The sequence below is a fragment of the Platalea leucorodia genome, assembly GCF_965183815.1.
Source record: "Platalea leucorodia genome assembly, chromosome: 9".
NCBI classification, from domain to species: Eukaryota; Metazoa; Chordata; class Aves; order Pelecaniformes; family Threskiornithidae; genus Platalea; species Platalea leucorodia.
The window spans coordinates 15989819-16000216 of record NC_138831.1 but is presented as its reverse complement, the minus strand read 5'-3'; the positions used below and the strand labels follow the sequence as shown (position 1 = coordinate 16000216).

Here is a 10398-nt window from a genome sequence, read left to right as displayed (position 1 = left end):
GAGCATGGCCCCAGACCGTCTCCCGTCCCAGGACGGACCCTGACTTTCTCCATAGAGCCTCATCTAGCAGTGCTCCTTGCTCTCGGAGCGCGTCCCCCTCCACGACGAGGGGTAAGTTCACATGCCTGCAGATGAGGGAAGAACTGCAGCAGATGTGAATTGACACCTTCAGCCACGCAGGTAGAGCGTTCCCATGCCGATAAGGGAGGGTGGATCAGAGGCTGCGCTATCTCGCGGCTGTTCCCCCCGCTGTGGATTCCAGTGGGTGGAATTTGGGAATATCATCACTTCTTTCCCTGTGTCTTTTTTTTCTCCACAGTTAAAAAAGAGCCCGTTGGAGGGCGGAGGAGATGCACAGTCCTATTTTGAACTCGGCTTTTGGCAAGGCGTGCGGCCAAAGCTTCTCTGGGGGCGGATCCCGGCGGCGGCCCGGGCTGCGCCCCCCGCCCCGTTCCCCGGGGAGCTGTCCCCGCGGGCGGGCGGCAGCGGGGCCGGGGGGCGACCCGAGGCCGCGGCCGTGGCCGTGGCGGGCCGTGTCCCGGGGCCGAGCCGACACCCGCGGTGCCCCCGCTCCCCCCAGGCGCGCAGCGAGCGCGGCCGCCCGGACGGGAGGGGCGCGGCGTCCGTGCTGCGGGGGAGGTGGGGGGACCCCCGGGGACCCCCTCCCCTTACGTTCTTGTATTTGTCCACTCCACGTGCTGCCTGCCCCGGGGCCGGCCAGCCCGACCGCCGCTTCCTCGCGTCCCTGCCCCGAGCCCGGCTCGGGGGGCTGCGGGGGGATCTCGGCTCCGGCTCGCCGTGCTGCTCCGCAGATGCGAAAAGTCCTTCTTTCCCGCCCCCCCCCCCCACCCCCCCCCCGGCCCGTTCTGCTCGAAAACGCGAAGGAGACAGCGGAGAGAAAGGCGGAAAGCCCGGAGGAGCCGCTCCCGAGGCGGGGGGGCCGCCGTCCTGCCCGGTGCCGCCCGGTGCCGCCCGGTGCGCGGCCGGCCGGCGGCGCGGGGGGACGCCGGTAACTTCGCCACCCTCGCATGACGGGCCGGCACGGAGCCCCCGTGAGTAACGCCGGGGGGGCGGGGGCGGGCGGAGGCAGGCAAGCAGGCAGGGAGGGAGGGAGGGAGGGAGGCGCGGCCGTGAGCGCGCCCCGCCGCCCCCAGCCGCGCAGCGCCGCGCACCCGCCGCGGCCGCCACTTCCCGCGGGCGTCGCTCGGCGGCGGGCGCGCTGCCTCCGCAGGAAGCGGTCCCGCGGCCCGGCCCCTCCCGCCGCTCGGCGGCGGGCTCATGCACTCTGCGGCGCGGCGGCGCGGGCGGCGGGATGGCTCCGGCTCCGGCTCCGGCGGCGGCGGCGGCGGGCGCTGAGCCGCGGCCCCCCGCGCTGCTGCCGCCGCTGCTGCCGCTGCTGCTGCCGCCGCTGCTGCTGCTGCTGCCGCTGCTGCCCGGCCGCGCCGCCGGCCTGGAGGTGCAGCGCAAGTTCCTCTCGCCCACCCCCACCAACAACTTCGCCCTGGACGGCCCCGGCTCCCGCGTCTACCTGGCGGCCGTCAACCGCCTCTTCCAGCTGTCGGGGGGCGAGCTGGCGCTGGAGGCGGAGGCGGCGGTGGGGCCGGTGCTGGACAGCCCGCTCTGCCACGCGCCGCAGCTGCCGCAGGCCTCCTGCGAGCACCCCAAGGTGCTCACCAACAACTACAACAAGATCCTGCAGCCCGACCCCGAGCAGGGCGTCCTCGTCGTCTGCGGCTCCATCTACCAGGGCCTCTGCCAGCTGCGCAGCATGGCCAACATCTCGGCGGTGGCCGTGCGCTTCCCGCCGGGCGGCAGCGACCCGGTCACCGTCTTCCCCAGCATGCTGAACGTGGCGGCCAACCACCCCAACGCCTCCACCGTGGGGCTGGTGCTGCGCCGCGGCGGCGGCGGCGGCGGGGCGCGGCTGCTGGTGGCCGCCACCTACACCGGCTTCGGCAGCCCCTTCTTCCCCCGCAACCACAGCCTGGAGGACCACCGCTTCGAGAACACGCCCGAGATCGCCATCCGCGCCCTCAACGCCCGCGGCGACCTGGCCAAGCTCTTCACCTTCGACATCAACCCCTCCGACGACAACATCTTCAAGATCAAGCAGGGCGCCAAGGCGCGGCACAAGCTCAGCTTCGTCCGCGCCTTCCTGCAGCGCGGCGCCGCGCCGCCCGCCCGCCGCCCCTACGCCTACCTGGCGCTCAACAGCGAGGCCAACGCGGGCGACAAGGAGAGCCCCTCGCACAGCCTGCTGGCCCGCATCTGCCTGGGCGAGGCGGCCGAGGCCACCCTCAACGGCAGCGGCGAGACCAAGAAGCTGACCGAGTCCTACATCCAGCTGGGGCTGCGCTGCGGCGGCGCCGCCGACGCCTTCACCCGCCTCGTCTCCGTCTTCCCGGCGCGGGCGGCCTGGCGCAGCCCCGCCGCCCCCGCCCCGGGCCCGCCGCCCCCCGAGGAGCTGCTCTTCGGCGTCTTCGAGCGGGCCGGGGCCGGCGGCGGCGGCGGGCGGCCGCAGTCCGCGCTCTGCGTCTTCCGCTTCGCCGAGATCGAGGAGACGATCCGGGCTGCCCGCAACTCCTGCTTCGTCAGCCCGGGCGCCGGCATGGTCACCGTGCTGGACAGCGTGGTGCAGGGCACCGGCCCGGCCTGCGAGAAGAGGAACATACAGGTACGGGCGGGCGGCGGGCACCCGCCGGCGCCCGGGCGGGGCGGGTGCGGGAGCAGGGACGGGGGCGTCCCGGGACGGGACGGGACGGGCGCGGGGGGAGCCGGTGGCCGGCGGGAGGCGGCGGCCCCGTCCCGTCCCGCTGCCGCTGCCGCCGCTGCCGCGCCGCCTCCCCCGGGAGGGAGAGCGTCCCGCGGCCGAGGCGCTGCGGGCGGGCGGGCGGGCGGGCGCGCTCCGCTCCCCGGGCTCCGCTCCCCGGGCTCCGCTCCCCGCTCCCCGGGCTCCGCTCTCTCCGCGCCCCGCGGCGGTCCGGGCCGGCGCGGGGGCCGTGTCGCACCGGGTCACCCGTCAAAGCCGGTTGGGTCCCGGCTGCTTCCCCCTGCAGCCAAGCCTGCGGCGGGGCTCGTACCCGGCAGAGAAGCGGGGGGGGTGTGTGTGCGGGGGGCAGGCCCCCCGTCTGTCGGGGGACGCCGTTATTCCCACGCCCTGTTCCCGGTGAGCCGGGGCGGCTGACGGGCGCGCTGTCCCCGCTCCCCCGCCGTGCCCTTGCGCAGCCGGGAGGGCGGCGGGCATCGCCAGCCCCGCCGGTCCCTTCCCACGTCCGTCCCGCCGCCGCGGCCGGGCAGCCCTGCCAGGGGACAGGCACACACAGGCGGCCTTGTTTCCTTGCGTTCGGGGTAAAAGTTTGCCATTGTCACGATTTGTTACCAAGTGGCCGTAAATGTTAACGCCAGATAAAGACGCCTGTTTTCCCTTTCACTAAAGATATGCGATGCTTGAGGAAAAAAAGAAAGGAAGAAAAAAGGGCTGCTCTAACACTGCATTTTTCCCTTCCTCTGGGAAGGATGCATAACTCAGCTCCATCAAAGATCGTAAAAACATCTGTTTGATTTCAAAGGCAAGAGAGAGCGTTGGGGCTTGGGCTTCCCTGTGCAATGCCAGTGGCAAAGAGAGAAAGGTTTCCCATGGTAACCAAAGTGTTTAGTGTGGCATCTCCACGCTGTGTTAAAATATGTAGTCTTAATGCACTGGTTCATAGACCTACTCTAGCAAAGTTGAATAGTTTTTCCCTGGTGGCAAAGCACAAGCTGCCTGACAGCCAGGGAATCTGGTAGTTGTCCTGGCTTTTGAGTTAATTCCACAAAGACTCGGTGCGTTAAACACTGGGTGCCCAGTCCTGAAGCCTTGGCATGGTCACGGCTCTCAGAGGAGTCACTGGGAGTCAGGAATTCTATTTACAGTACGAGAAAGCACCCGCAGTTCTTGTTGGCTGTGGCTGCAGCTCAGCATCCCTGCGAATCAGCCCCTCAGCCCCTCGCAGGATTGAACTGGCTCTACCAGGCGGGTCAAGAGGAGGCATTGTGGCTGAGACTCCTGGAGCGTGCTTAGAGAGGCAGCAGCCTAGCTGTAACTGAAAGTCCATGGCAGAAAGACACCCTTGAGCTTCCTCAGTGCTCTGGGACTGTTGGGAAGATACCGGTTTTTCTAACTTTTGTTCAGTAGGGAAAATAATCATGACTAACACCAGTCTATTAATGTTTAAAATACGAAATGCTATATCCAGTAAGGTATTTAAACAGCTAATTCCCTGGTGACTTCAGGGAGACTCAGTGCAGAAATGAGATTTCACTCTGTCTTTGAGTCTGGCCCGCGATCCTGTTCCGCTGCAAAGCGTGCTCCTGGAGGCAGTCCTTCCCCCTGAGCGCTCCCTGGGCAGGCGGGGAAGGCGACGAGGAGTACGGTGTCAGCTGGTGCCACAAAGGCAGTCCGTGAAGGATGGCTGTGGCCCCGAAGGGGTAAGCGATAAGGCACGTGAGGTTCAGAGGAGCAAGCTAGAAATCACTGAGCTTCTTCAATCCTATAGAAGTCAGTAGAAACCCTCCGTGTTTACTGTTGTGGCGAGATCAGGCTGCGAGAAAATTTGTTTACGTGGAGACAGCAGTATGGCTCGTGGTTATATAGGGTGGACAGGGAAAACCGGGTTCTAGTCCTGACTGACACTGCTGCTGTGTTGCTGTCCTTGAACCAGTCATTTAACTCTAGTTAACCTCAGTTTCCTGATTTGCCACATACTCCTGTATTTATTACTATTATTCAGAAACCAAACTCACATGTAGCATAAGATTACATTTGTAAAGCTGCTTTGAGATCCTTTGATGTCAAGTACAGCAGGATACAAATGAAGCATACCATTAATATTCGTTCATGCTTAATATTTCTACACTTCCCATGTACTTGAAGCGCACTCCTCTAAAACCGCTGACCAAGCCTGCTGGGAAGCCTTCCTACCAGTCAGAAGGAGGAGAGCCTTTCATTTTTTTTGCCTTTTACTTAATCATTAGAATTGCCAACAAGTTAACAAGCTGTTTTCGTTTTCAAGTCCCAGAGTGGCAGTGTCAAGAGAAGAGTTGTAATATTTGGTTTCTTTGTGCTGCAAAAACCTAACATCAATTTCCACCTTCAAGACAATGAAATACTCTAACACATTTTGTGTCCCAGCCCTGGGAGCGCAGCAGGAAAATGTATTAAAGCAGCAGCTGGTTCGGCAGAGCAGATCAGCATCTAGCTGCCTTCCCATTGTGAGCTCCACTTCTCCACCCGTTAGTGCATTTCCAGGTTCTTGTTTGCCTATGCATCAGTGATAGGTGCTCCGGTATTATCAAAATTGTGGTTCATTAGTTCTTCCTGTGGACTAGGTGGTTGGGTTTTAAAGCTCCTTCTGGAAGAAAAAATAAAAACCTAATGATGGCCTGATTCATTCCGAGCGCACTGAAGTAGTTGGTTGTTACAAATACGGAGCATGGGCTGTTAGGCGTAATGCGGTGTGAAAGGAAAATCATTGCCCCCTTGTGTGCTCTTCTGTCTAATTGAATGCTCCTCTCCTGCAGCACTCGGCTGTGACTCAGCCAGGGAGCTGCAGCACTCGGCCGCCAGTGATGGGTTTCGGCAGCAGGCCCTCGGCGTGCCGGCCATCCCCGGCTGTCCTCGCGGCACCGCTCGCTGATGAAGGGCCAGGCTCGTTACCCCTCAGCATCGTGACGAGAGGTGCGATGGGAGGCCGGCAGTGAATGGAGGGGCTTCATCCCCGTGTAGGGGAGTGCTCTCGAGCAGTTGTGGTCGGCATGGTGGCAGCCGCTTGTGTGGCTCCCGCTGTGCCCGTGTGGGACCAGCCATGCAGGGGGCTGCGGAGGGTGGGTGGGACAGGTGGCCCTGGGGACAGTGTGTCTCCGCCGGCTGGCGGGGGAGCCCGGGTGGCCGCTTAGCCTGCGTCCCCAGGGCTGGGCAAGGGGAGTCACCAGCTCGGCCTGGGAAGGGGATGGAAGTGCTAACTTGCAATTAAGCACATGCTTAACGGCTTTGTGAGACGTGGAGAAAATGTGCAGAGGAGCATGGTCTGGGGCAGGAGTGGAGGCTGGTTGGTTGTTCTCAGTGAGGGCTGCTGAAAAGTCACTTACTGAGGAGGTGAATTCGCAGCAGCAGCTTAAGGGAAGGAGGATGTATTAGGGAAGGATTTAGTTGGATTGGGTTCTTGTACTCAGAGTGAGTGGGTGAGTGCTAGGATTGCTTTCCTTCAACAGAAATAGCTTTTTATAATGAATTTTGTGGCAAATACTGGGCTGTTGTTGTAACACATGCAGTTAAAATGAAATACTCGCATGGAGTCACTGCTATGTTTTGCCCACTCGAAGCCTGGGTGGAATTTGGACCCGAGCCCCCAGGAGAGAAAAGGAGTATGAGTTCTCTGTAGCAGACTGTCTTTAACGTCATTTGCAGCAATGTGCTGACAGAGCTTATCAAAGCCCGAGGACACTGAGTGGGTTTAGTTCATATTTCAACTATTCTGCCCCAGCAGGATCATGGCCCAGTAGGTTTGAAGGTCACACCAGCTGCGTGGCTGGAGTGCGGTGCAGCTGCAGTATGCCAGAGCCCTTGTGAAAGCAGACAAGGCAGGACCCTGTCCCTGGCTTCCCCGTGGCCCAAGAGGAACGGCCGTGCGGGTTGTCCCAGCACCTTCCCCCTTGGCGCCACTGAAAATAAAGGTACGGCCATTCCTGCGGCGCGGGCGGCCATGCTGCATCACCGCCACATCCCAGCAGAGAGAAGCCCCCATGGCATCCTCTTGCCACTGCCCCGTCTCTCAGGGTGGCGTCTGGGCAGGGAGACAGACCAGGTACCTTTGTGCTGCTCCAACCAGCAGCTGCCTTTTTGGCCAGGGAAATGAGGACGGCTACCGGGCAGTCCCAGCCCCGCTCTCCCGGCCGCGGCCGTGGCCGGGAGGGCAAGCAAATGTGGATTTCCAGGCATCTCTACAAACCTTCCTGCTCTAGGTCTCCAAACATAGGCTGACGTGGGGGTCTGAGTTTAACACAAAATAAAACACACCGTGCAATGAACAAGCACACTTGAGGAAAAGCTGAGCTGGTAACCCCATCCCATGCTCCCAGCTATGCCGGACTCCTCGTCTTCTGTGGTTTCCGTGCCGAGCCCTACTCTCTCCTTCTAAAAGCTCCTGGAGAGGTAACTAGGAGAAGCACACTTGTATTCATTAGACTTGGATTTGCTAGCCAGGGATCTGCATCTCTCCTGGGAAATGTTTTGGGGTCTACAACTCAAAAAAGGCTGAAAATCCAGTTTGTTTCCTGTGCTGAAAAACATAGGCATGGCGGCCTGGGATAATGATGCATTTCAGCATTAATTCTCAAGTTTCTGACTCTTGTGGCTTTGTGTCAGATCCTGCATGCTCATTGAGCACAGTGTTTTGTGGTGTAATGATGAGATACCCACCAGTGAGCTTTACTATAACGGGTTGTTAAATAAAATGAACTCCTTGGGTAGACTGTATAAACAGTCTCAGCATATATGTATGCCTGGGCATAGAAATGTGGTTTGAAACCAGTCAGAAAATGTTCCCAAAGAAAAAAACCTCATATACACGTGGGAATATGACAAAGCATCTACTTACTGTCCAAATATACTGTGGCATCTCCATGGGATTGGGTTTTATAGGAGCTGAGTTACTTTGAAGTGCTGGTTTATACTAATTTAGAAATTCCAAACATGAAAATAAATGTGCTCTAACCTTACATCTACTCAAATAAATCTAGAGGATTAGCCACAGAAAGGAAACTGGGAATTTACAGTTAATTTGTACATTAAAAATTAAGCAGGAGTTCTTGTAGCAACTTAATTTCTGCTTTTCACAGAACGTGTTGTGTTTGGCGCTGGTAGCACACACCTGAAGGTGCAAATGCCCCGTTACTGCAAAGCTGAACCACGCTGTTGTATCGCCATAATCCATTTGCTTCTGGATGTTTTTTTACAAGCAGTGGGAAGTCAGTGTCCCTCCAAGCTGCCATCCGAGGGCTGGGCGGCGAGGGGCCGGTCTGCCCACGGAGGGGCCGGCAAGACCTGGGATGCCCCAGACTAGAGGTTCAAACCACAGCCTGAGCTTTGCTGGGCTTTGCAAGACTTCAGACTTAAACCCGAGTACGGCGTACCTGTTCTGTCTCTCACCTGGTATTAGCGAGTCGTGGCTAACTGTTGGGTACGTTTCCTTGGGAATTTATGTGGAAATACTACCTTCTGCTTGCAGTCAAGGCACACGCAGGCAGCTGGGAGCAGAGAGCAGGAGCCGTGTGAATCTCGTCCTTGCTGGGAAGGCAGGCTCAGCTCCGTGGGCTGCCTGCGCCTGGGGGCTTTCCCACTGCCGAGGGCCGGTGAGGCCCCGGTGCTTTGTGCCGAGCAGGGGAGTCTCCCGGGGAGCGGCTCGGTGCCCCCGAGCCGAAGGTGGGTGGTGGGAACACACCTCCTGGGATTCCCTGGGGCTCACCCCTGCTTTGCATCTCAAGCTCAAACAGATCCCAAATTGCAAAGGGAAATTCAGTTGAAGTAGCAGAAGTTTCTGTGCCTGGAAACCAGAAGTTGTGCTGCTTTAGGTGAGAGAACAGAAAACGGGTCCTGGCCGTGGCAAAGCGCCTGCCTGCTTGTGGAGCCTTGGGCCCGTGCTGCTGGCTGGTGCTGGCTGGCCTGGGTGAGGCGGGCGCCGGGTCCCTTTGCAGAGGGGGACCAGAGCTGCCCCCTCGGGTTTCTGGAGAGCCGTAACTGCAGCTGGCTGTACACACCTTGTTATTCTCAGTAGCTAGAAATTCAGATTAATTTTGATCCATTGAGCTCATCAAATCTCCTGTGACTAAATAATGGTTTAGGTGGAAAACAGAAAAAGGATCATTTTGGCCAAGTCCAGTGCTGCACGTGGAGGTACATCATGGCCGGGAGGACACTGGAACACTCTGTGAAGTGCTCATAAAATTGTACAGAGGTGGTGATCATATATCGGCAGCAGTCCCTTCATTCACTGGTTTTCAACCACTTTTATTTGTGTAGCCCCAGAAGTTTTCCAAGGCAGGCGTTTGGCTCCCATGCGTGAATGCAAACCTGCTCCCTGGGAGCCCCAATGGGTGCTAGCTCAGCTGCAGGGTCTTGGTGGGTGGAAATAAAGGTATTTGCCATCTCTTTTCTGATTTTTCAAAGTCTATTTTATAGTGATTGAGAGAGAGGATTGATGGGGCTGAGGGCACTTGGAGAGGTGAATAAAGGCACCTAGAGATGTGGACGGGTGCCTGGGGATGCTGTAAAAATACCTCGCTATGCCTTGAAAATCCCAGTACGCATCTATTTAAACTTGCAGGCAACTGCACCGTTGTGATATTCTGGTTTGATGACCTCTTCCAGCAAGTTGTTGGAAACATAATAGGTCTGAGCCCCTGGCTGCGGTAATTTAATGCAAACATGAGGCAAGCCTGAACCAGCAGCGGTTGGAAACAATCAATTATAACCACCTGAGTGCCACCACACGCTACCTACAGCAGCGTGGCTGCGCCTCCCGGCTCAGGCTCGTGCGCGGCACGCGCGAGGAGTCGTCCGCTGCGGCCGGGGGCTCCCCAGCTGCAGGGACTGTGCGCACAGGCGTGTGACTGCTCGTTTGCACCAAGGACGTGATGGACGGGGGTCAACGTTCTTGACCAGGAGGAAGAAATGGCTCCATGGTCAGGGGCACGTGGTGACGCCCAGAGGTGTTACTGCATGTGCTGTGCCCCTTGTGCAAGGAGCAACAGGGCTGTGCCTGCGGCAGCACTGCCAGCCCCGTGCACTCACAGATGTGTTTGGTGTTGTGAACCCACGGTACAGTGCACCAGTCTGGGCTGGGGAAGCATTACTGCCCTCTTTTCACAGGGGAAAGTAGGTGGTAAGAGACTGCCTGATTGATGCCTTGTGGTTGATCAGAGGGTGACAGTGTCAGGAGCTGAATTGAGGTCCTGAGTGCTGGAGTGCTGCTGTGTCACCGTCCCCAGCACACGTACCCAGAGGCATGGCATGGCAGGGGGGTGAGCCAACCACTGCATCTGCAAGAGAGATCTGCTTTGCTTTGCTCCTTTTTTTTGTTTTGGTTTTGTTTTGGTTTTTCTTAGGTTGGTAAAGAAATTATTGCAAGTTCTTGTTTTCTTTTCAAGTTGGGATCTAACACCTTGCAGCAAGTGGAGGAGGTGGCAGACTGTCTACGGCAATCTCCCACTTCGAGAGACCGGTAGAATTTATTGACGTTTTTGAGCAGAGGGAGCAGTACTAATTTCTAACATCTGGACAGCAGTTCTTCTGGCAGCCGCTGCTCTGGCGGAGCAAGGCTAGTGGGGGCGTGGGATGGCTTGCTCCTGAGAAGGCCCATATCA

General features: G+C 58.9%; 1 protein-coding gene across 1 annotated transcript in view; it reads left to right on the top strand.

Moving 5' to 3' along the window:
- The first annotated feature begins 1269 nt into the window (after nt 1-1269).
- The window catches only part of PLXND1 (plexin D1), an 85340-nt gene continuing 76211 nt past the window's right edge, over nt 1270-10398 (top strand). Inside the window, exon 1 of the mRNA XM_082322201.1 lies at nt 1270-2674. Within this exon, the coding sequence (XP_082178327.1) occupies nt 1313-2674 (1362 nt within the window). The 5' untranslated portion in view covers nt 1270-1312. The remainder of the gene's footprint in view (nt 2675-10398) is intronic.